Source organism: Uloborus diversus, chromosome 10, assembly GCF_026930045.1.
Source record: "Uloborus diversus isolate 005 chromosome 10, Udiv.v.3.1, whole genome shotgun sequence".
NCBI classification, from domain to species: Eukaryota; Metazoa; Arthropoda; class Arachnida; order Araneae; family Uloboridae; genus Uloborus; species Uloborus diversus.
Window position 1 is genome coordinate 132,989,563 of NC_072740.1, and position 27,699 is coordinate 133,017,261.

The 27,699-nt window shown below is 32.6% G+C and overlaps 1 protein-coding gene across 1 annotated transcript in view; it reads left to right on the top strand.

Moving 5' to 3' along the window:
* Positions 1 to 4,933: 4,933 nt before the first annotated feature.
* The window catches only part of LOC129231795 (uncharacterized), a 51,558-nt gene continuing 28,792 nt past the window's right edge, over positions 4,934 to 27,699 (top strand). Inside the window, exons 1-2 of the mRNA XM_054866170.1 lie at positions 4,934 to 5,034; positions 24,898 to 25,386. Of these exons, the coding sequence (XP_054722145.1) occupies positions 5,001 to 5,034; positions 24,898 to 25,386 (523 nt within the window). The 5' untranslated portion in view covers positions 4,934 to 5,000. The remainder of the gene's footprint in view (positions 5,035 to 24,897; positions 25,387 to 27,699) is intronic.

A 27,699-nucleotide genomic window follows, 5' to 3' on the forward strand; every position in this document is an offset into this window, starting at 1 on the left:
AAATGAACGCTTTTCAATTATTTCATCTGTGTACATTGTATTCATAAGTAGAGCTTTTTCAGGATGGCTTCAGGGCTATCATTCTCAATGGAAGCGCTAAAACCGGCACTTCGCAATGACAGACTAAATTATTTAAATGTAAAATAGGTCAGGAAGTATGCAAATACTTTCATGCTAAGAGTATCGAATGTGCGAGAGACAAAATGAATAAAAAAGGAGCAGAATTTGCTTGAAACTGTCTTGTTAAAACTCCGCCATTACAAGATTTTTTTCGCGAACCCCCTGAAAACCTCTCGCAAACCCCCAGGGGTTCGCGAACCACCGGTTGGGAACCGTTGGTCTAAAGCAACGCTAAAACGTGATATAGCCTTATTCTTTCGTTATGATTAATTCTGCATTGAATCTAAGATATCGGCTTTGAAGTTTTGGCTCAAAAAATCGCAAGAAATTATTGTAATTTTGCTAAAGATGACTGAACGGAAACTGAAATTTTTACGTTTCAGTCCTCCTCTTTTTTTGATCGATGTTCAACTATTTAATCCATTGAAGCAAGGGACAAATAAAAGTTCATTGTTTTTTATCCGACACATTTTCCGATAAACTCTTAAGGCACCAGACATCGCATTTACCTGCTTTCTTTACTCAAAAGAGCTTTTTATTCAATTAGTTTTTGGTTATTTTTACAACATGACTGAAAGTGATTATATTGCAGTAACATATTTTAAAATATGGTAATTAAGAAAAGATCAAAATTTATGCTCATTCTTGAAACTCAAATGTCGCATGGGTTCACTTTAGTTCTGAAGAGACTTTGCATTGATTATTTTTGTATTAAGTATTGATTTGATGCTTCAAATTAGTTTTAGTAATATTTATAATTTATAGTACCTGCAGCTATTGGTGCATAAAGAAGATCTACAAGACATATTAGTAAAATAAAGGGTTGTTGTTAAAAGATTTGCATTCAGAACACGTTCTTCTATGCACACGTACATGCATGCAAGTTTTAAGCAGAAAAAATTAACACAATCATTGAGTCATAAAGGGATACATTCCTCAAAATAAATTAAAAAAAAATAATTTATAAAATCAAATTAAAATTTAAAATCACACATTCTTAATGCAATGAAACAGTTTATTTCCCATAAGTTTAACTTCTTTGTTGGTAAGGTTAATGGGATAAAAAGAGTGTAAATTAAGCCATATTTAAGTGACACTTCTAAGAAACATTTAAAATATTTAATTAAAAAAATTAACATGACACAATTTGAAAGTAGCTACAATTTTTAATTTACTTCTTTTTGACTGAAAAGGATGTTTAATCATCGATCGCTTTTTGCATTCAGTAGACTTGTTTTTATGATCATTTTACCCCATAGTAGGCAGTAAAATGAATATAGGTTGATAAATTAAATAACTGTTAAAATTAATAAAATCAGTTGGAAAACGGATAACACACACCTTATTAAACATTTTTACGAACAAGTTTATAATGTATAGTAATTATTAGCAATTAGTAATTCCCTCTACGATTGGCTGATCAAGTGTATATACGATATAATTTAAACTTATTCTACATCAACATATTCTAAAGTCTTTTTTTTTTTTTTAAGAAAATTTGACTCATGAAAGTTTTAATCTATTTTCTCCCGTGTTTTCTCGTATCCAATAGGAACATCCGGAAAGAGCTGCCATAGTGTTCTAAGTTTTAATTCCTTTTTACATAATTTTTCGTTTTTTCAGGAATATTTTTTGTTTCAGAAATCAAAGAGTAGCAAGCTTTTTTATCTACCCGCATTTCATACTTTTCTGGAATATTTAAAACAATCATAATTTACATTTAAAGACTGTTGCCAAATAAAAAAATATTGTTTAAAAAATTACTCTTTATGGAAAAACTCTTAAAAATCAGCATGCCAATAAAACAAAAGGTTTGGCAATTACTACCTGTCTTTTGTAGACTTTATTTTACCTCATCTGGCCCTAATAAATGTCAGTGAAATTTTTCTTTTTTTCTTCTTTGAAACATGGGCAAATTAAACTTGAAAAAAAAATATTAATGAAAAATAAGCATATGAGTTAAAGAAACAAAACAAACTTCTTTTTTTAAATGTGTATCTGAAGTACTATTGCTATTTCGCTGACACAAAATTTCATAAAGGATTCAACCGAGGTCAAGCAAGAAGTTTGCAATTAATTTAACGAACCAACTTATTCGAATACCAATGCTAATTGAGCAACCTTTAGGGTAAATGACTAGTGATGGGCATGGTATAGGTTTTTTTTTTTTTTTGTTTAATTTGAATTGTATTTGAACTACGATGTTTCAGTTCTAGTTCATGGGAAAAATCATTCTCATGATGTTAGAACTTGGAAACTGCACTGATGAAGTTGTGAAATTTTCAACTATAATATATATATATATATATATATATATATATATATATATATATATATATATATATATATATATATATATATATATATATATATATATATATATATTTCTACATACAGCAATTTTTCTGAGCGTATACTCCCAGTAATCAGCTATGCACAATATGTGTTAACGATCATATACATAATATGTCATAATATGAAAAATTTTGAAAATTTAGGGTAATCGCTATATGTCTAAAAAATGTTTGAGAGTATGCGGCGTATATGGAGTATGGGAACACCAAGAAACATTAACATAAACAGTGTTTTTTAACATGGACAATTCAGACAAATTGAAATAAAGTAAGCTTCACAACTAAGTTCCATTGGCGCCATAGGCAGCACTTTGAAACTGGTAGAAGATATATTATTAGCAATAGAAAATTTGAAGCAGTAGTATGAATGAAAATTTAAACCTAAAATCCCAAAACACCCTGGGGCTTCATCAGGGGGTTACTTCCCAAGGGCAGGGGAAACCATGAGAAACACACTCACGAAACATCTCACGGTTTTCCCTGCCCTTGGGGAGTAACCCCCTCATGAGGCCCCAGGGTGTTTGGGAATTTTCGGTTCAAATTTTCGTTCTTACTTGCTTAAACTTTCTATTGCTAATAATAATAATAATAATAATAATAATAATAATAATAATATATATATATATATATATATATATATATATATATATATATATATTAGCATATATAGCAAACATTGGTATACTCTGGTTACTGCGCGAAAAAATTCTAGCTGGGATTTTATTTCTTTCTGTATAAGTCTTTACTATAACAAAGATATGAGAAAAAGGTAATGTATTGCTTAACTTCGGAGGGGAAACGACTTTCAGTCAATAGTCACTTTATTTTCTTCCTTTCTATTTTTTTTAAAATTTTTTTTTCATCTATTAATACATCTTGCGACTTATCAATATTTTTATTGAGCGTTTATCTTAGTTTCACGCGATTACTGGTATTTTTTGTTACATGCATTTTATCCGGAGCTAGAGATGAAAATATGTCGACGTGATTCGGAATTGTCAATGGAAAAAAAGCCAGTTAAATATTCTGCTTTCTTATCGTTTTACCAATAAATCTGAATGTTATTTGAAAAATGATCAGCCGCCACGCATGCCAAATTGCTTGCAACACCTGGCAACAATTTTTTTTTTTTTTTCAAACCATTGCGCATTACATTACGGTTACGAAATGCTTATGTATCTGCTTTCTCACTGTTTCTCTATTTAACCTGAATCTACTATAATTCAATGAAAAATATTCCATCGATGTGCAAGGCCAGTCAGCAAAATGCTTTTCAAAAAAATTGCACATCAACATTTAAAAGTTACTCTTTTGTTTTTAAATCATATCCTCAACATTTCTACATTAAACAATAATCACCAGGATAGGAAGTGATTATGCATATGACTTTCTCCTTGTTTAGCTATTTACTCTAAATGTGTCCAATTTGATGAAACAAATTCAAGCAGTACATAGCCAAACTCAGGGGCATGCACAGAAATTTGGGGGCTCGTCAGAAATGACTTTTACGGGCCCCTTTCCATATTTTTTGCTCCTGCGTCCCTACATATATTTCACCTCTCATTTTAAAAATCTCAGGCCCTCTTCAGGCTCGGGCCTGAGCCAACAGGTGCCCCCCTCCCCCCTCTGTGCACACCCCTTGCCAAACTACGTATAAGACATGTCAACAAAATGTTGATCAAAACATTGCACAATCATCGTTTAAAAGTTACTTTTGTTTTTAAATCTCATCGCGCAAATTTGGCCTATTTTATGTTTGATTTCTAACATTTCTATGGTAAACAATAATCGTCAGAATAGGAAGTGATTATGCATATGCTTTCTCTTTGTTTAACTATTTACTCTGAATGTGTACAATTAAATGAAATATATTTAAGCAGTACATAGCCAAACTCAGGGGCGTACACAGAAATTTTGGGGCCCGTCAGAAATGACTTTTACGGGCCTCCCTCCCTCCATATATTTTACATATTTTAAAAATCTCGGGCCCCCTTCAGGCTCGGGCCAACAGGTGTCCCTTCTCCCACCCCCTCTGTGCACGCCCCTTGTCAAACTACGCATAAGACATGTCAACAAAATGTTAATCAAAACATTGCACATCATCGCTTAAAAGTTACTTTTGTTTTTCAATCGCATCGTCAACATTGCTATGGAGCAATCATCACGATTATGTATCCAACTGACTTCCGGGCCGATAACTTTTAGATACTTTTGTCACAGTCGAGTATTATCTCACAGCGGTAATGAACTCTGTCAAGGACACTAAGCAGTCGCAACTCGCAACATAACGGGCTCTGGCGATCGCCCCTAACGAGGTAACGATCAAGAAAAATTTTCCTGTTGCTGGCGATAAAGTAGAATATCTGTGTCTTTTGGCGAGTTACTTATCTTACACAAGCAACCATGTTCCGTTTTACCAGACCGGGGGAATAATGACCTGGAAACTGCGAGATAGTTTGACGGAAGACAAGACTTCAGAACTTGCTGTAGTGATTGAGGGTTGAGTTTCTTCTTACATTACACTTCATGGTTCTATCAATAACTTTGAGGAATAGTTTGAGTAAGTTTATTCTTTTGTTTTACGAACTTTTTGATAAATTGTAACTTTTTTTTTAAAATTACAATAATTTTCCTTGGTCTTAATTAAATTTGGTTTGGTCTTCTGTTTATAAAAAGTTTCTAAATATGTGGTTTTTAACGCTTATTTTTCGTTAGACAATAGAAGATATCGATTTAATTTGTATTAATTTGTATCGTAATTGCTATATTACACTTCGTAGTATTTATGTGAGTGCGGCAATTAATATGCTAATGTGCAAAGCTTTGTCAGAAATTTAAAAAAACTGACATATTTCATAGTTCTGTAATGAATTAACTGTTTTCTGGCAAGGAAAGTAACATTATTTGTAAATATGTTGCTTTATTTGCTTTACAGTGTAGCACTAACTGTGCAAGTACATCGCAAATTCCGTAATAATTTAGAGCCGTTGACATATGTCTTGACCTTGACAACTCTGTATAAATCAGATTTCTAAATTTTGCATACACTAAAAAGACCACTAAATCAGTCATTGTTTTAAATTTAGTAATAACTTGTTTTCGGTGTGCCAAATTCAACCACGTGGATGACCTACTTGTTAACCTTTCTCAACCGGTAAGAATAAATTGCGTTTCACTAGGTTATTCACTTTCATTTTCAAAAAAATAATAATAATGTAATCCAGAACTTCAGGTTTTTTAGGTTTTATTTTAAAATATCATTTGTTAGTTCAAACTCGGGATTAATTGCAGTCCCTAAATCAAAATTATAAAGTCTCTACTAATAAGTTATATTAGTAAAACATATAGGTGGTGTTTCAGTTTCAACTTCGAAAGCACAAGTGTCAGAAATAAACTTATTGCAAACCGAAAACTGTTACTTATGTTGTTTATACAAGATAAAATTTCGAATTTGGTTTTCGGAGGCAAGTAATGTATAGTAATTTTCCTACAGAAAGGTACGTTTATCCATTGCGCCGAATAGACCGCATGATACGTTATTTGTTATAGTATTTAGAATATGACTGAAAGTTTAAAATTAAAATAGAGAAAATCCTGACCACGTTTGCTTAATGTTTGCTTGTAAGAATTGATGGGCTATTATATAAAATAAAAGAAAGACAAAAGCTTAAATTTCAAACTGATGAACTCAAAGTAAGTTTCAGTTATTTAGAATGAAACAAATAGGTACTTTTCTAAAAACACACTAATTTCTCGAAAAGTGTTTAACTAATCTCTTGTCGTGAAACTAGTAATGCTATTAAATCCATAACATAGTTGGGAGAATACCCCTGTGTTCAGTTATTATCCGGACAACAGCTACAATGACAATATTCCTTAGAAATGATATATATCTTGCTTATCATTAAGCATGACAAAATTTTCTTGTTTGCTTATCTTTTACTGCGTTTATTTACCTGTCAAATGAATTTGGGAATGCTCCATGTTTCATTTTGAAACTCTGTGTACAGCAAAATTTCATTGCATTGTGTACTGTTGGGAACTGTGTAAATCGTCTAAAGGTATTAAAGGCACTGGGATTCAACCTACATATTGACTTGGATATTTGATATACATATGATTACATCTAAATTTGTGATCAGTTTTTTGGTCTACCACCTGTAAAATATACTAAGTTTAGAGCTCTAACAGTAAGGGGTCGGTTTCATGAATTCGTGATTTTTTTGCAACGTAAGTGGTGAGGTGGGGTATATGCAACAGTAACATAATATTTCTAGTGTACTTCACAAAAGTTAGGTAGTTAAAACTGGAAGGCTTCCCATGACTTTTCGCTTATTTACATTAATAAAACTGATACAGTACCGTAAGTGTACAAATGTATAAAGCCATATACGTAACTACAAAAATTTGTATGCAAATGTACATATCTTGAATTTTTTATTTTGCAACTATTTAACGGCGAAATTACAAATTTAATACGTCGTAAAGAAGAAAAATTATCAATTTAAAGATGAAGTAATGTTGAATACAGCATCCAAAGAGCAAAAAAAAAAAATCACTCAACGCTTAACTTTTTTACTCACTCACTTTATTTAGATTGAAAAAAAAAGTGTGTGGATTCACAGCGCAATCTAGTAAAATAAAATATCACTTAGGAGTTTAAATTTTGCTGGTGCCACCTCACCTTATTTCACCAGTTTTACGGGTTAATTACCCGCCCCCGCCTTGTTCCTTTGACTGTCAGGCTACCATTTTAAAAGGGGGAGGGGTCATGCTGAAGAATATAGGTTTTTGAGTATCGAAAATTACTGAAACAACTTGGGCGTCAATAAACAGCCCAAAATCGGTCAGAAATAAGGCACCAAATGGGGCATAAGCGTTCATAGTTAATTTTAAATGTAATGGAACGAAGTAGTTTTTTAAATGTCTACTTTTAAAATGAATTGGAAAGACTACTAGTAGGGGAGACCATGATGCTAAATGTGGATTTACTCGAGCGTTGTGGGACCTATTAGATTTTTTAGTTTAGGTTACAAGATGAAAATGTTAAATAATGCTCCCTTTAGTGGTAGGGAAAGTGTCTACTGCTATTCATAAATGTAAAAAAGCAGTTACATGGTCATACTCAAGCGTGTCATATTTATAGTTTTGATGCTCCAACTTGTCTGTGAACCAAACCAGGGAACCACACGACTTCAGTAATCATGGGAAAAGTTCAAAATGGTCGCATTCGAAAGAGCATATTTAACCATTTTTTTGACCCATAAATTGTGCCCTCGTCTTTTCGTTTTCGAGATATAGGGGCTTCAAGTCTGCCGAAATCTCAAGAAAAGTCGCCAGATTTAAAGAGTTGGCAGGAAATTTAAAACACCGCTCGATTTCATCGTCTGCATCTTGCAAGGCACCTCATTGCCATTTTGGGTCATCTGCAAAAGCGTGTGAAAGATGTGTTGTAATAATAAAATAAAACTTAAGCTTAATCTTGATTTAAAGTTGTTCCTCTGGAAAAACTTTCCACTTTATAAGCTTGATAGTGGTTCTTAAATTTGATGCACACAAGTTTAGCAGGGGTGCCTATTTGCCCCAAGGGCGATAGTGCTACCCTCCCCCCTCACTATGCACACCAAATTGCATGTTTTTATTCATTTTTAAAAATACTGGAATAACTTTTACAAGTTATGTTTCAATCAAACTACAATCACTTATTCATTTCCAGATTATTACAACCACAATACTCGGACATGATACTATATGCTTGGTATTTAGTCTGGGTTATTGAAAACTCGGCCACCTCCATTTTAAACACCTTTGCGATTTTGCATTTCGCGGGAGTTTGACGGTTGAAATATCTGTACTCGGCTTAAATTCATGACATGCTTCTAGTGCCACAATTTTCTGTCTTTTAATCATTATTTTGTTCAGTGTCATTTGTCAGGGTCAGTAGCATTATTTTTGCTCTTTCGACAGGCTTCTTTCATTTTTATTTTACTCTCTCTTATTTGTATTCAGCATTAATCTGCTAATTAAAATTTCTGAATTAGAATTATTTTAAAGTTTATATTGCCTTAAGTATACAAATTAACTTACTATTTCATTTTTATTTTACTTTAGCTCTATTCTGTATTTACATTAATCTGTTGATTAAAATTTCTGAATTAGAGGTTTTTTAATAATTTATATTTAATTACCTAAAGTAAAAAACAAAATGTAGCAAAAAAAATTGCTGATACTATACGCTTTGCTTTCTCACGGCAGAATTATACAAATTGCTTATGCGGAAAAGCAACAGAAAACACACCCACATACATATAGCTAGAGTTGGAAATAATGTGTCTGGGAACTCAACATGGCGTTTAGGGGACTCGCTAGAAAAAAAGGCTGGTTTGAAATCAATTAATATTACATTTGCATTGTTTTTACAAAAAAAATTCCGGTGACATCGTTCCCCGGTGGTTCCCCCTTCCCTTCCAGACTGCACTTTTGCAAGTACATGTAAATACATTTTTGTTAAAAACCAAGAGGTCAACCTTAACCCCTTTAACCCCCCCCCCCCCCCGACTGAGGTGGGACTGCTTTTATCATTAATAATAAAATAAAACTTAAGCTTAATCTTGATTTAAAGTTGTTCTTCTGGAAAAACTTTCCACTTTATAAGCTTGATAGTGGTTCTTAAATTTGATGCACACAAGTTTAGCAGGGGTGCCTATTTGCCCCAAGGGCGATAATGCTACCCTCCCCCCTCACTAATACCTTGAAGACCCCACAAAAACAAAAGCCCCTTCCCCCAGACGAGAGAAAAATACCCCTGAAAACAACCCCCTAAAAACTTTAATGGCGAGCCTCTCTCCCTGGTAGTCCATGGGTATCCATGGGTAAAGAATAACCTTAAAACATCTTTCACGTGTTTTGGTGAAGTCCAAAAATGGCAATGAGATGTTTTGTCAGATGCAGATTTTGAATTCGCGCCGTACCTACCATTTTTAAACAAAAGTCGCTAAATTTGGCGACTTAACTTAAAATTTCTGCAAACTTTAAGACCTCATATTTCGATAAGGGGTTCGCGAGGGCACGTAATTTTGTGCCATAAACATGTTTTACGATGCTCTTTCAAATGCTACCAATTTCGATTTTTCCGAATTTCCTTGATAGTGTGGTTTCCTGGTAAGGTATGTTAATCTGCCGATTTGCGCGGTGGAGGGCGGATATCTGGAGTAGAAAATAGAAAAGAATTTTTTTTTGAGCGCGTCAGATAGTCAAAGGGGATGTTAAGTGAAACTTAAAAATACCACCATTCAAAAGACTGACGTTTTGGAAGTGACGCAAGCTTGTAGCGAATTTTTGAAAATGAAAAAAAAAAATCACATTGAAATACAGAATGTTCAGCTTGATGTTCCAGCCATGGTAGCCTAAAATCTGATGATTACTTTGAGGGGTATTATTATTCAGACCGCTGGGAAAAAAAAGTCTCGCACGTCATATTTAGTACTAACCAATGATGTATTCAGTTTCAACTGTCTAGTCAACAGCCACCTCTTCATGGTCAAGCTTTAACAGGACCGTAGCTTTTTGATCAGCTGTAATCCTTACGACGCATGTACACGCTCCAGAATTTGATAAACTATTTTTAATACTTCGTAATTCTTAGATTTTCTTTAAAGTAAATTAACCGTGCTCGAGAATGTCAAAGCTACGGTTTTTTTTTTTTTTTGCAACATCGTAACCCTCCCACACCTTTACGTCACGTTCAAATCGACAGATTTTCTAAATGTACACTTTGTATATAGTAATTAACAAACGTTATCTTAATCTGTCGCGCTTCAATACAACTGATGATAAATTGTTTTTTTACTAATCTGTCGGGCTGTCGACACGTCCACCAACAGAAAGGGCCAACATTTGGTAAGGGTACTCAAAACATGATGTAAGGTATCTCCCCTATGTTTACCTGACGCGCTCGAGTAAATCCCTAAAAACATTTAGGGCTTCACAGTGCCGGATCTAGGAAGTTTCCGAGGTTGGGCAAAGCTTCAAAATGCCGCCTCCTACACACATACAAATCAATTTTGCTTTAAATTTTTCTATCAAGTTGTATTTTAGTATTTTTAATAAACTGTAAAGTACGAAAGGGTTTGATTAAAAATTCACTTCATACTAAGCATATTAGTGTGAATTTTTTTTTCTTTTGTTATAACGGAGATATACCGTAACACAAATTGCTATCAAAAACCCTCTCCCTTTTTTTTTTCGAAAAAGAGTTCAGTATTCAGATACGGGTGCTTTATTTTCAATCTTCTAATTTTCGCCACTTAGTCCAGAATCTGACAGTACACGTTTGGAAAGTTCGAGTAGGGAGATTTTTTTCCAGTAATGTTCAATTGGTGTCCTAAAAAGTATTTTAGCTTGGTTGGACGTCTTCCACCTGGTACATTTTCCTGCTATGACGTCATCAGAGATGGCGGCCGGTAGCGCTCATAAATGCTCAACACTTCTGTAGAAGGTTTGAGCAAGGATAATGCTTTAACAAAAGTTTAATAGGTGTCCTGGAAAGTATTTTGAGTTTGGGTAGACATTTGCCATCTGGTTTACTTTCTAGACTAACGTCATCAAAGATGGCGGCAGTTCGTCCTGATAAATGCTCGCATCTATATTAATACTTAACCGATTTGCTCCAAAATTTCGTCAGTATGTTGCAATTAGTGTTATTAAGGTGAATTGCGATGCGTTTCAACTATTGCTATAAATTAATAAATATTTATTTATTGTATAACACATTCCTTTACAAATAGTAAAAAAAGAATGCAGATAGTAAATGCGTTGAAACATGTTTTCAAATTTAAGTTAAAAAGTACATCTAACATAATCTAAAAAGTATATTTTAAAAGTTTTGGTCAAGTTGTTTGTAAACCTTTGTTACTACACTTGCGGAAAGAGCAACAGGTATTTAAAGAAGGCACACCCCTTTAAATACCTGTTTGAAATTTTCCCTATCTGATAGGGAGGTCCAAGGACTCTCCCCCGGAGAAATTTTTGAAATTGTCGTCTTAAGAACGCAGTTTCGAGTGTCTCTGGTGATGTTACGGGGAGGAATTTTTGTTAAGACTTCTGAGGGAATTTTTAGAAACTGAAGTTTTAAAAACGTTATTATAAGCGATATTTATTGACGTTAGGGAAAAGGAAGGGACTTGGGGGCTATTTCCAATCAATTTTCTTTAAAACTAGTGAAATCGATAATTCCTCTCCCAATTTTTTGAAATTGTAGTTCCAAAACGCAGTTACCGACAAACTTTGATGTTAGGGAACGTTCTCTGAGGCTCTCCCCAAAAAAACATTTCGAAATAGAAGTCCTAAAAGACAAAGTTTTTAAGCAACATTTAGTGATACTATGAAGAGGGGTTTAAAGCTCTCCCCTGTAGTTTTTTCATTTTCAGATTTTACACGGGAGCATCAGCTCCCTTTATTTTAAGGGGACTGCGTGCTAAGCGCCTCATACAATTGTTACAAAAAATCCAATTTTTAACGAATTGGATGGTATTAGAGAAAAAAGGTTTAATGGGCCTTGTTCGGAATTTTTCCGAAACTGAAGTACTAAAAACTTGACGGTAGACCACATTGGTAATGTTAGGGGCTCAGCAGTTTTTCAAAATTGTACTTCCTAAAAAAGCAATCTGAAACGATTTTCGATGTTAGAAGGCGAGGTGCCCTGTAATTTTGCGAAATTGAAGCCCTGGAAACGAGATTTGAGACGCTCTTGGAATAGTTTTGGCTATTGGAAGGGGGCTTCCGAAGTGTTGCATTTTGAGGACATTAGATTTCCTCCCAACATTCTATATTTTTTCCAATTAAAATTATTTCGTTTTCCCAAGGCGCGTTCTCTTTAACAATGTGGAATGTTTTTGAAAAACTAATATACTCGGCTTTCTGGGGAGGGGCGGGCCCCGTGCCTCTCCCTCCCTTGGTTGCATCACTGTCATATGGGTCTAAGCCAACATCCCAATTGTCAAAATGTCGTTGAAAGTTTGTGTTAAAATAAGATCTCAATATACAGTGGTGGACAAAATTATAGACTCAATTTTTTTTTATTTTGTTTCAATTACAACATGACTCAGTTTAAATTATTTTCATTGAAGTAAAGATGAATAGTTGAAGAAATAGTTCTGAAATTATTACATCTTATCAATTAAATTAAAAAATTCATAAAATTAGAAAATTTGCAAATTTAATATTTTATCATTACTTGAAACCTGGACAAAAGTATAAACTCAAAGGTAAAACATCCAGGATTACGAGAAAGTTTCGTTCGAAAATGTAAATTTAACGCCATAGAATGAATAAATGTTGCCATCAGTGATTGCTAAAAGTTTTGTTTTTGGAAATTAATGAGAAACATAAATGCACCGCTGGACAAAATTATAAACTCATTTTTTTTTCATTTTTTCAATCATAATTTAACTCAGTTAAAAAACTTTTTGTTCCAAAAAATATAAATAACTGACTAAATAGTCCTAAATTCAGTATAACTCATAAACTTTATAAAATAAATAATTTAATTAAAAAAATCTCAACTTTAATATCTTTATATTACGTAAAACCTGGACAAAAGTATCAACTCAAAAGTAAGAAACTCTTAAGTTTGGTAGAATTTTATTTAAATACTTAATCATTTAATATCCAAAAATGAACCAGTGCTGAATTACAAAATTACAAACTTACAATACTGCATAAACACAGTTATAAGCTGAAAAAATTTTATTATTTTTTTTTAGTTTAAGTTACATTTGCAATTGCTTCAGTAAAACAAAAGCACAGATTTAGGAAAATGTAATTTTGCTATTAACATGGATAAATTGAAAAAAAAAAATCAATATTTGAAATGTTTTAAAAATTAACACTGCATTAAATCTAGCCATTAGTGTAAACTACAAACTTTTAAAAACGAGTTGGGCCCCTAGTTTTCTGAATTACCTCGAATATGCGGCTGGGCATGTAGATTTCACAAGAGTTTCCAACAGCTGCAGTGGCATATGGTTCCAAGCTGAAAGTATTGCCCTTTTAAATTCCTCTGTGGTTTGGCACTGGTGCCGATCATGATAAACTTTGCGAACCGTGGTCCCCCAAAGATTTTCAATCGGATTAAGATCCGGACTACGAGCTGGCCATTTGATAACTTTGATACCCCAGCGCTTGAACCATTCTTTTGTACTTTTCGCTGTGTGTACACTCGCGTTATCTTGCTGAAATAACCAGTTACCTCCAGGAATCAGATGAGCAAAAGGTAATAGATGATCTTCCAGTATTAATTGGTAATCATCAGCGTTCTATCTTCCATTAAGAAATGCCAATCCTGCTTTACCATGCTGAGGGAGTTATTTATCTTTACTGGAGCAAAATTTTTTTAACGGAATTAAATTATGATTGAAAAAATGAAAAAAAAAATGAGTTTATAATTTTGTCCAGCGATGCATTTATGTTTCTCATAAATTTCCAAAAACAAAACTTTTAGCAATCACTGATGGCAACATTTATTCATTCTATGGCGTTAAATTAACATTTTCGAACGAAACTTTCTCGTAATCCTGGATTTTTTACCTTTGAGTTTATACTTTTGTCCAGGTTTCACATAATGATAAAATATTAAATTTGCAAATTTTCTAATTTTATGAATTTTTTAATTTAATTGATAAGATGTACAAATTTTAGAACTATTTCTTCAACTATTCATCTTTACTTCAATGAAAATAATTTAAACTGAGTCATGTTGTAATTGAAACAAAATAAAAAAAATTGAGTCTATAATTTTGTCCACCACTGTATGATCCTTAGCATTTATTCTAGTAAGCAGGAAATTCTCAATGTCAATGTTCTTAGCCTGATTCAGCTATAATCTAATCTAAATACTAACAGAATGACCCTCTTCGTAATACCTAAACTAAGTATTCTTCTGTTATTTTAATGCTTTTTTCTGTGTAATACCGGTCAGATGTTACACCAAAATCACCAAATACTCGTATTTTATAGTTGCACAATAAATACTACAGGACAAAGTTAGCAGTATTTTTTTTTTCTTTTAATTTGGGGACAAGACCGTTTCCCTCCTTTTTGCTCCTATGACGGAAAGCCATATGTTAACACTCTCTTGTGCTTGTAAATGCCTCCGGCAAAATTTACAGGCTCATCCCCCCCCCGGTTCTAAGGAAAGGGTGAGTTGAGTTAGAACATTCGTAAAGGAAAAACTATTGTTGTATGGTTTTATAACAAGCTTTTTTATTCATGCATTTAATCGTAAAATGTGCCACTATTTGAAATAAACCGCTATTGCGCCATTGGTGGTAGCACGGCGCTTACACCAGGAGCTAGTAGTTGATCAACGAGGAAGCAATCAATATTCAGTAAATTATTCAATTTACTATAGGGACTTAGAGACGAAACAATTAAGGTGGCTAGTACACATGTACCAGTTCAGTCCCACTAAAAGTGCTTACCTCTCCTACTCTCTAACACCTAAAAAAACCTGTGTAAAGAGCCACTTCCTGCTCGCTGCCTCGTTTTCTAGACTTCTTTTTAAAAATATGCCACTGTTTTTAAAAATAAATGACTCGATTAATCAATTTCAATTGTCAGCAAGATACACGAGAATACATAAAATCCCACCTATACGGTTTAAAAAGAAGCGGAAGTGACATGACGCATGTTAGGGGGCGCAAAAAAAGAACAAAGCGCGAACAGGTTCAAGGGCGCAAAAAAAAAAAAAAAAACTGCAAGAGCTCACATAAAGGGGGGGGGGGGGGATTGCACCGGCCCGCGGACCGGTTGGCCACTTCCCTGGAAGCACCATTCGAATTCGCCACCCCCTAAAGTAGCCGCCCAGGGCAAGAACCCCGGCATGCCCCCCCTCCCCCCGTAGATCCGGCTCTGGGGCTCCACTACTATACTGTAATAGTTTTAATTTTATTCAAGGAATTTGAACACAATGTCGGTGGATAATACTGTCTGCGGTTTAGGAGGAGGGGGGGGGGGAGGGTAATGCACCCCACGTTCCCCTACTTGTATCCAACCCTGGATTTCGCATGCCGGTTTTGAGGCAAAAGAACTTCACCTCCTGGAAACTTTTGTTTTTGTGACGTAGTTCGTTCACAACCAAGGTTCAGATTTAACTTTTGATAGAAATTATTTTTGCGTCTTGTTTTTTTAATATTTCCGCTCCTTTCTATTAACTTCATTAACATTTTCTTGATACTCGACAGCATTTACTGAAATGCGATAGCAAAAAAATTCATGAGGAACAGTTTGATAACTTATTTTAATTTAATTTTAACATTATTATATATATATATTTTTTAAATTTTAAACAATGACGTTTAAAACTTAAAAAAAAAAACCTAAGACAACGCGAAATATCAAACAATACCGTAAAGTGGGGTTATTGGACCCGAAATTTCATATTTTTTGCGAGTTTCACACTGAATTTTTGGTTAAACCCATAATGTGAATTGATAACCTTGTTTTTACCTCTTTTCAGACGTTCTGCTACTACCTTAAGCCTTTTTTAAACAACAATTTTAACTCTATATTTTTTCTATTTTTAAAAATTGGGTTCAAGTAACCCCGCGCTGGGGCTACTTGGTCCCACTTAGCAAATTCATTAGAAAAAGCTGTAAAACAGATGGTGGTATCAAGGACCAATGGTTTTGAAAGAAAACTCAAAACATACATTCTAGTGAGTAATGTAACATTCTAGTGCGTTATTTGTAGCTTATACACATTCTAGTGTATATAAATTAGAAATTATTTACATAAATTAATGTAAAATCAACGTATAACATAAAAACATATTTTTAGACTAACATAATTTCTCAAATAGAAATATAATTGAGCTACAGCTAAAACCAATTGAAATACTCATTATTTAAACATAAGAAAGAATGAAAACTCCTCACTTTAATGGCTTGGGTGAATTTATTTTCTGATATTATTTAATACTTGCTCTTCCTCGCTACTTAATACTACAGAATGCCCAGGCTTGTTTTGTGAACGATCTTTTCATTTCCTTTTTAGAGTTGATATACTTAAGTCAAAATGGGCTGATGCCACTCTCTAAGACATTTCTCCGGAATTAGTTGAATCTGGACCCAATTGTAGTTTTTCCTCTTAACAATCCGCATAATTTCCTACTTCAAGGGGTTCTCTTTTACTTTCGGACTCTTTTTATCCCCAGATCTGCAAATAAACGGGTATAAATAGTAACTAGCCTCTTTATTTTAAAGATTACAAGCCTTACTTAACATAATTTAGTGATGAAATGTGGTCTGGAGCTGCTTGAACGCTGGGTTCAAGTAACCCCATTTTAAGGCAAGCAGTGCACTTTTACTAACTTATATTAGTTACTGTGTTAATTGTATAGCTATAACCTTGAAACACTGTTATTTTATTAAGAAATAAAATGCAAACGTAAAACTATCTATACCTTGATGATGTTAGATGTTTCCATGAACTTACATGTGAAAGTTTGCAGACACTAAAAACAACTGTTTAGACAACTTGCAATCATAACCTCAATCAGAAAAAGGAAAGAATAGCAGAAACTTTGTTTCATGCTCCAGCCTCTACCTAGTACTGCTACCTGTCATGGAGAAAGTTTTTTAAGTCTATACATTGAATTTTATAGGACCAGGAAGGATTTTAAATACCTTTTTCTCGTGGTTTCAAGTAGCCCCACTTTACGGTAGCAATTTTCCCTCAATAACAATTGAATATAAACCAATTGATATAAACTATGGTTCTAAGTATGATTTCACTTGTGTTAATTCAATTTACGGTTAGGTCAAAAGGACTTTTTTTTTGTATTTTCTTAAATTACCTTATGCAAATTATTTAGTTAAATATATAACATCAAAGTTTCGCCTTAAGTTAATAATTTCTTCACGGGATGCTTTTCAAAAGGTTTTACAAATGTATTTAATGCATTTCAGTACTTCTAAACTTATTATGACGTTAATTAAATAATTTAAGCTTGTGCATTCACCGAAACAATTGAGTTGGGCAATATTTGGGCTTGGGGGAATTCTCTAAGTTGCCATGCCCACATTCCTTTATAATGAAATGCATTGTTTGAATAATACTTTTAATCTATTCTGAAGTTTTCGGGAGAAGGCGTAATAAATGTTTGTTGACTACAGAAGCGTTGTAAAATTTTATATAGTCTAAATTGATCAACTAAAATATACCCTTGCATTTTAAACATTAATTATTGGTAATTTTAGAATTTGATTTTAAGGGGGTGTTGTTCGAACTAATGTCCATGCAATCCAGTGCTATCTAGTTGGGACTAAAAAACTTCGTATTATCAAATGCGATGCTGTAGAATCCTAATTTAAAAAAATGGCTGAAATAGTCTTGCTGAATCTCGTTTATCGAAAGTAAGCTCTGATTTAACATTTCATATTGTCTCTCAAATAGGGTTTGAATTCTTATGACAAAGCCCAGTCCACCTGGGTTTTTTCTTTTGAAACCCAGAAGTTTTTTTGGGTTATTTTCAAAAATATATTGTAATTTGAATCTCCATTTAAACATGGTACCGAATAAGGATTTGCCGATTAATCGGCCCGCTTCGCCGATTGTTCCTATAATAGACTAAATTTCGACGACTAACCGGTGGGGAAAACATTTTAAAGATACGTTTAATAATCTGTAAGTATTCTTTGAAAAATATACCAAGATGAGTAAATTTAATAACAATAAATGCTTTTTTTGCTACATAAATATAACATGTAGCATGAAAGAGTACTACCTAAAATAAGGACAAATATTACAACTTTGCGTGAAACTAGATGAACTATTGAAGGTAATCCTCACAGCTGGTTTACGCAACACTATTATGAAGAACTAAATCCGGGTACTTTTAAATTATTATGCAAAAAGAAAAGTATTTCAGGATTGTCAGGTTATAAAACTATTTCTTGCTTCTGAAAAATTTCCTCCTGCACTAAACAATTCTTTACTTCATTTCATTACTTCACTCATTTTATTAAAATAAAAATCATGTACATTATTTTTTTTACAGAAATTGATGGTTGAAGTAGTAGTTTTTATTTATTTTTTCTGTTTTGAATTTGATTGCGCATTTTCAATGTTGCAACTTGCAACATGCTTCACATATTAATACTTTTTTCTACGCTTTAACTTTAGCTTGGGGATTTAAAATACCCATATTTTCATTAAGTATTAGTCTTGGACTAGGTGTTCAGTAATAACAAAAAAGAAATAGCTAATTGGTTACGAGTCTGCTGAATACAAGGCTACTAAATATTTGAATTTTCACGTCGTAACTTTATGTCGTTATCATAATGGAACTTTATTAACAAAAATATTAAAAGTTGCTCACAGAATTTCTAAATATTATTTAAAAATAAAGACTGAGAAGTTGTAGTATTAGAAACAATTATGACCATTAATAGGCCCTGCAGATTAATCAGCCGATTATAAGCCTCCGATTAATTAGTAATCGGGCAACTTGCTTATCGTCTCATCTCTAGTACCAAACTACTGCTTTGCAACTTTTACTTTTCATAGAGCTATTTATGATTTTTATGCATCGATTTGTGAGTAACATTTTGAAAAAAAAGCTCCCAGTGATCCCGAAATAAATTATGTAGTATAATTATTTACAGTTTTTAGTATGGTATGTGCTCCTTATTGCGCAAAAAATTTCAAAAAAATATTTTGAAAAGAGATGTAGTCAAGTGTTTTTGTGACGATTAACCTCATTATGAGTAATAGTTTGCGTATTTAGTTAAACTTTGAAATAGGTTCATTTTGCGATAACTACTTCTAACTATACTATTCCTGAGGGGAATAATTTGTGAACACTTTTCCTTTTTCTAATTTAAACAAAGCTTAACTTTTCCCTTAAAGGCGAAAGGAAATGAGATTTGACCTCAATTTTGCAGTCGAATGCTTCTCGTAAGGAAAGCGAAACTAATTATTTTTGTTTCATCACGTGTTTACATCATGTGCCTTTCTTGTTTAAGTTCCTGGCACAAGCTAAATGCTGTCATGCGTCACAAAATATTTTCGACAGCAATTAATCAATGGATCAACCATTATTACCAACACTTTTTTTTCCATACGTATAAGGGTCATTCTTCAAAAAGTGTAACTTTTCTGTCGCACGGCTTTTACAGTACAAATTTTAAGGAACAATTTATTTAACAATGATTTTTAATTTCATCAAAAATATATCTATTTAAACCAACCAAAAATTTTTTAATTTTTATTTTAGTATATTTTTGGTTCACAACATGTGAATTCTCACCTCCGTGGCATGTCATGGTGTGACTATGTTGCTTAATAACTTGTTTAATTAAAAGTATATACTTATTTATTGATTATTCCTTTCACAAGTGTCTCAAATACTAATTGTTTAAGTATATTTATTTTTTTAATGTGTTTTAGTTCGTTTTAGTAGGACAAGGAGTTATGTCACAAATTCTCACCTCCGTTACCTAAACGCAAAATGCCATTCCTCATTCACACGTGGCAGTAATGACATCAAATTTTATTTTTCATGATACAAAGGAGTCCCCTTGTTTATTTTCAGCCATAAAGAAGTTGCGAGACTTGTGGAAAAACGAGAAGATAGATTTTGCCAATGTAATAAAAGTGAACATGTTTTTATAAGCTTAACATGTGCAGATTGTAGCAACGAAGAAAAAAAAAATCCCTGAAAACTGTATCTATTAGGCCTATATTAATGGAAAATTCCTCATTTCCGTGAATCTCACCTCCGTGACAGACCTTATCAATGTCATTATTTCTGAGGTGAAAATAAGTGATGGAGAGGAAATACATCAATAATAGGCATTCTACCAAAATTATAAATTGCCAGTATATACTCAAATTTACTAAATACTATTTGTTAATATACATTTGAAACTACTAATTAAGCCGTACTTTAATTAAGAGAGCTTAATATTACATTCCTACTAATCATTAAAATAGCTGATTGTTTGCACAATTAACAAAATTACTGCTTTGATATTATGGCTTCGATTTTGAAACATTATTTTTTTTTCTTTTTTTTTTAAATTTCCGTTAACAAGGCAGTTTTTAATTTTTTTTATTTATGAGTAAAATAATTGGAACTTAGCTGGGCCATTGTTTCTGGTTACTTCTAGTAGGTAACTCTTTCATGTAAAAATAAAAAGAAAACAAAAGGTTTCGAAAATGAAAAATATTTGCTTTCAAAAGTTAAGTTCTCTAGAGAATGACCCATAAAAGAATAAAATTCCAATCATTTATCATGACTCCTTTCTGCGAAATTTTATTTATTATTAATTTTTATGGATTAATTTTATTGAAATTAAACTGTAGATGAAAGCAGACTTGTACTGCCTAGGCCTTTTTTTTAAAGCATGAAAGGGAAATTGCTTCCTCCCTTTGACAAATATGTAATTGACAAATAACGTTAGGGGAAAAAAAAAGTTCGATAAATTAAAAATAATTCTGTGAGGCAGCATGAATCATTTTTTTTTCCCTTCACATCCTATAAACATAAAAAATAAAATCAATTAAACACAAACTAATTTGTCTTTTATATTGTCAATATTTACTTCTGTGCTTATTATAAATGCATTCTTTAGATGTATTTACATTAATATTTTGCAAACTTTCCAAAAAAAAAGTTCGAACACAGTAATGAAAAATATTCTGATCTTTTGTTACATTACACGCAAGAGTAAGTCTTAAATGTCATTAGTTTGTACTTATATGGTCTGGTGGGGTAAAGTGGTCCTAAAATCCAGGTTTTTCAAATTAAGTAAATAATAATTATAAGAACTTGTTTTCTTAACTTCTAATGTTTTGTTATTTTACCTTACATTAATGACAAATACGCTGCGCTGAATTTTTGGAAGAAAAAAATTTAAATAGTTTAAATGGCGTTTTCTTTTTCATATGGTATAAATGACCTGGGGTTGGGTAAAGTGGCCATGGTCAAAATATTGATATAAAACCATCATAAATACCCATAATTTTTTAATGCTCAACACACCAAGTTCTTTTGAAGAAATTAACTTTATTTAAAGAAATTACAAATTTTTGATGGTCAACTATGATCGAAAGTTGGTTCACCAAGAATTAAATCATATTTCACGCCTGGATTTTATCAACATCATCAGAGAAGATGTGATAATTTGCAATGTTTTATTTATGTAGGAATACATTAAAGATAGTCTAATGTCTAAATTACATAAGAAAATGTTACACCCAAATAGAATTCTGAAAAAATGTTTCTTAATTAAGAGACAAAAGGGAAAAAATGATCAAGCTTTATCTTTTATTCAATAAATGCGACATACTTCTAGTTCTAAGTTTCTACTTTTTACCGATATTTTAAAGTAAAGTTTTTTTTGGATGCGGGAAGAGGGGGGACGCATAAATTATTCTACTAGAAAAAGTTGAAATATGTGGTTGCAGAAACAATGCTGATTTTTTTTCAAATGTTATAGGATTACAACTTTGATTTAATTCATTCGTTATGCTATATCAAATTTAAGTTCAGTTGTACACTGTATAAAAAAAAAACCTGAAAATAACGGAAAAAGTACCGGCAGCAAAGTTCCGTAAATATTCCGTTTCGTTAAATTATTTTTCGTGACTTAACAGAAGTTACATATCTTTTTTCTCCGTAATGTTGTATTTTTCCGTTTATTAATTTTCCGTGACTGAACGAAATTTCTATTTCTTATTTTTCCTTTTATCAATGTTTGATTTTTCTGTGAATTAACAGAATTTACGTTCTTTATTTTTTTATTGCGATATTTTTTCCATTTTTCACTTTCCCGTATTTAACTGAAATTTCATTCTCGATTTTCTATCTATTTTGTTAAACGATTTCCTTAACATAACGAAAAAATGTTCTCCTGCATTTACTATACCATCTTTTTTTCCCACTGAAAAACTTCATTTGTCAATTTTCTGTTATTTGATCCTGCCAGTATTCAATTTTCTGTGAATTTCGACATACGACTACTATCTAGTTTGTCTTTGAAAGCATATTTAGAATAACAATTCAGATACCAATTAGCAAAATGTGACGGTGCGATTTAACAAGAACTATCGAAAGGTGATGTTTATCATAACGTGGAGGCTAATCAGAATAATAACAAAGTACAGCACAACGGCAACCCTAAAAATGGAGAAAATTCCGTTTTCGTTATTTCCTTCCGTGATATTTCCGTTGTAAAGTAAAAATACGTTTTGAAGCAATACGGAAATGTTCTGTTAAAATCAGTCAGAAAGCTACCTGAATTTTCAGGGTTTTTTTAACAGTGTATTTCATTCATTTTACCTTACGAACAGTACATGTTTAGTAAACTTAATGTTTAAACGACACCTGCCTCATAAGTGAAGATTGAATGATTTTAAATGAAAGTTATATGTTAAGCCTAGCTTATATAGGAACACTTTACCCCATTTTACTTAAGTTCTAAAATATTACATAAAATGAGTCCAGCTTAGCTGTTTACGTAGACGTGTTCTTGAGACATCCTTAAAGATACCCGCACAAGCAATCGTCTAAAAATTAAAAAAAATTACAAAGAAGTTAAAAGAGGTGTACAGATTTTAAAATTTCACAAACCCTGTGGCATGACAGCCCGGCCAAGGCCTACTGTGCCGAACTCAATTTCCCTGACCAGGGGTCCCTGCAAGGCAGGTGTTCCGGTTAGGTAGTCAGCAAAATGTTTCATAAGTAAACAAAAATATTTTTTCCAGAAAATAAAGTAATGCCAGTATTAAAATTTGTGGTTCAAAACTGAATTCCTCATTGTTGAAGATATCAAATTAAAAATTTGCCCGTATTCTTTCATTTATTTTGAATGTATCGCTTTTCATTTGATTTATGACCACTTAACCCTATTGACCACTTTCCCCAATCAGACCCTACTACTTCTGTGCGTAAAGTACCTATTTTCATTTCATGGCAATAGCTATTTTTCAATAATATAACTAGACCAGTTTTAATGCCAATGCATGGATTGGTGGCATGGCATGCATGCATGGTTCAAATTAAACTAAACGTTCTCCCCCCCCCCAAGCTACAACTACCAATCCTTCAACTATAATTCTAGGAAACAGTGGTACCATTATTTCTTAGAATTATAATTTTCATAATTTTTAGAAGAAAAATTCTAAAAATTTGGCAGTTTTCTACGTTTATCAGCTTACAGTCAACAGAAGTTCTGAAAGGGGTTTAACTGGGATAAAGAAGGCAAAAAGCCTTGGTAATAAAGCAATCTGAACTAATGAATACATTCAGCTTACTCTTAAAATTAGGATAAGTTCTCTAAATATTCAATAAATTTTTCAGATTTCTAAACACTTTTAATGTTTAGATACAGCGGTCAACTTAGACAGGTGGTCAACTTACAAGGGTGGTCAACTTCACAGGTTTTACTGTAATGTGATTTGTTTTATGCTTTGCTAAAAGATAAGGCTTCCATCATCATGTACGTTTTTAGTGTAAAATAATATGCTGAAGAATTACTTTTCTTAACTATGTTAGTCTTGGTGTATGAAAAAAAAAAAAAAAACTGCTAATTTTTATTTTGTTCTGAACTGTTTTTGGAGTAAAAGCAATATTGCAAGAGTTAGAAAATCTGTTACACACACAGAAAGAGGGATCTATGTAGTTCTGCCACTTGAAGTTAAGATTGTATAACACAGTATAATTAAACTAAGAGCAAAACATTCTAAAAATGCAAAATTAATTTATAAAAATGAAATCAACTGATTGTAATTGATAATTTTGATAAAATCACTTGATTCAAATCAATTGATTTAAATCAATAATTTTTTTAAATCACTTGGCTTTAATCATGATTTCAATCAAGCTGATTTAAATCAACGAACCCTGGTAATCAGTACATTTGACTCGGCTCGCCTCTAGAACCCTTCTATTCCCTGTCCTTGAGAATTTAAGTTTTTATTAGTATATCCGCTAATTAAATTCGTGGAAAAACGAAAACTGCCAAAACACTGTCTAAAAAATTGCGAATCTATCGATACCTGATTCGATTGTATATACTCTGGCATTCGGCAGAAGTTAACGGCATACATACATACATACACAGATTACTACGCTCACTTTCTAATAGTATAAGATAGTCACCTCACCAGTAAAGGGTTACGTTTGATTTTGACTGAATAATTTACACAATCAATTCTGTTTCATTTGGTTTGAACAACGAAAAACCATTTTGTATGAGAGAGTTAAATGTTGTCTCTTGATAAACGTTTTGAAAGTGTAATTATTTACGGTTTCATCTAGTGCTATTCATAAGCACATATTAGTATTAATGAAGTGCAACTCTGTTTAAACGAACTTTTTGTACATGTATGTAATACATTGTTTTTCTTAAATACATAGGTTTCAGAATGCTGAAGAGATCACGGTGTGCGGTCCAAAAATTCCTCAACCTTAGAAGATATTCACCAAATACAACAGAAACTCCAGCACCAATTCTAGAATGTTCAAGGTCACTAACTAACCCTCCACACATATGGAATCAGCGGATATTTGTCAGGCATGTCGGTTCCAGCCCCGCTTCGGTAGAAAAAGTTTCTCCTAAAAAGGAAAAACTTAATTTTCCAGAAAGGACAGTTACTGTTTATACTTGTCAGCATATTTATGAAAAGTGGAGAAAGGACAAAAGCTTCATTTACATCCCTCAACACGGAGTTTTTGCTACTGTAACATATATTGATACACATGGACTTAGGTTTGACATTAATCCCGAGAAGCCCCCAAAGACTGTTATGTTTATTCATGGGATTCCAGGCAACTATCGAGTTTTCACTCGTTTAATTAATGAGCTTAGCCGAAAAGGATTTCGTGTCATTGTGCCAACATTCCCAGGTAATTTTTTTTTCTTCAACTTTAGCTATATGAGGCTGTAAAACTATCGTGCTGTAAAACTGATTAAAATGCTGTATGTCATAATATTTGCAACTCAGTTGCCAGCAATCCACGGGTGAATAGATTGCCGTTTGGTTTACTAGTTGAGGTTTCTAATGGGATATGAAACTGCGCATCATCTATTGAGATGCACTGCTGGATGAAAGTTAAGCACTGCAGCAGTAAGTTAAGCACTGCTGGAAGTTAAATTAAGTTTTTTTGCATTGAAACAGAATATAGTAAACTCTGGAGCTTCAAAAACATGTGTTTTTTCTAAAGATATCTCCTGATATTTTACACTTTGCTCTATATTACGGTTTGAGCAGCAAATGAGTTAACTAAAAGCATTCTTAAGAATTTTCAGTCTTCATAGTGTTTTAAAATATGCATGCAAGAGTGCTTAAAACGCAGATAAGATTCAATTCATTGGTTGCTCCATATCTTTGGGGTTATACGGTTGAAGCACACCATGGCAGACCACTGTTATAGCATTTTAGTTAGTTTTATTGCTCAATGGTAAAAAGCAGAAGTTTTTGGTTTGGAATCAAAGTATTACTGAGAGACTTCAAACATTATTCCATTGGATAATGTTAATGACAAGCAATATCAACTTAATGTGTGAAATAATTAATATTCGGAACTCATCGAACCTTTTTCGTATTCAACTCGTGTGGATGAAATTTCATTTAATTGATTAATCTCATTCATCACGTGATGAAGACGAAAACTATGTCGAAGTTAATTCGATGCGCTTTGAATTATTTTTTGTGGTTGCATAGCTTATAGTATGATTTGTCTGCTTTGACTCTAACATCAAATAAAAATACTCAATTTTTTTTTCACCAACATCTTAAAATTAGTGTTGACCGTTCTGGCATGTTTAATATAACATTAAACCGAGACCTGCCTTTTAAACGAAAATTTTGCATTAAATTCCTCACAAGGATTATTAGTGAGCGATAGGGTACAGATGCGATATACCCCCCCCCCCCATTTGGCGACATCCGATTTCTTGCACAAAATTGAATTATTTTTTTCTTACCAATGAGACGATAATTTTTTAAGCATGGCATCCCTTGTGAAATTAACCTGTGTTTGGCAACCTAAAGGCAATCTAAGATCTGTTCAAACTTGTTTACTTGCAGCCCTTTCACGTTAGATAGATTCTTGTTTTTTCGTGCAATATACCTTATAGGAAAGCTTATTTTGTGTTGGTTTGAATTCAGTAGTGTTTCGATGAATACATATTAGGAATGCAGTTTCTTCAAACTTTTGGCCGTTAAATAAAAGTAAAATCCAACTTGGGATGTGTCTCTGTAAGGCGCCATCATTTAATATGTTGTTTCAGATTGAGTGTGAGGATTTATACAATAAAAAGGTAAGTTCCTCTTTTTAGAATTCAGAAAAAAAAAAAAAAAAAAAAAAAAAACTCTCACTTCCAAAATTCCTTATGTTTTTAGAAAATCTTGAGGGTTTCTTGTAGTTTTTAACTTCATTTTTACTGTTTGTAAATTTATTTTACAAAAATAGTACTGTTATTTTACTCTAAAAGTTAATTCTTATCGATGTCAAGTTTTATTCAGGCATATTCCATAAACGTGCCTCCTTTAGATACTGAATTTCTGAAAATAAGTTGACTCTAGCGTTTTATAAAAATATAAAGTGTTATTTTGTGTAAAATATGGTAGATATTTTTGGTAGGTATTTTGAAAGCATTTCTGGATAGCAAATTAATGTATGGTATTTTATGTTTGGGATGTTTTGTCGAGACATTTTCACTTTTCACACATCGAAGTTTGAATAACTAAGCGCTTTTTTTGGCCGAAATAGTTATATTTTGGGGATGTTTTCCGCTTTAAACATCGCATATTGAATCGCTTTGCTCTTTTTCAGTAGCGTATGAGAAAAGTTTTTGTTCGATGAAATGCATGTTGAAAAACAGCTTTTGTTTCAATTGGTACATATTTCTTTGGTCAGCTGCGATAGTAATTTGTTAATTCAAGCATTTTAAATACCTTCTAGTAATTTTTCTTTGTACAAAAACTTTCTAGTTTTTGGTATTTTTGAAGCAAATATTCGCGATGTTTTTGCTCTGGTTTTATGTTTTTGTATATATTGTGTTCTGGAAGTGCTTTGATCATGGTTTTTTATCTGAATTTTTCGTGTTGCGCTAAAAAAAAAGCATCGCTAAGAACGATGTATGACATATGTCGTCATACATCGTTTTCATGGCGCCAACAGGAAAAAGTCGCCAAGGGTGGGGTATATGACATT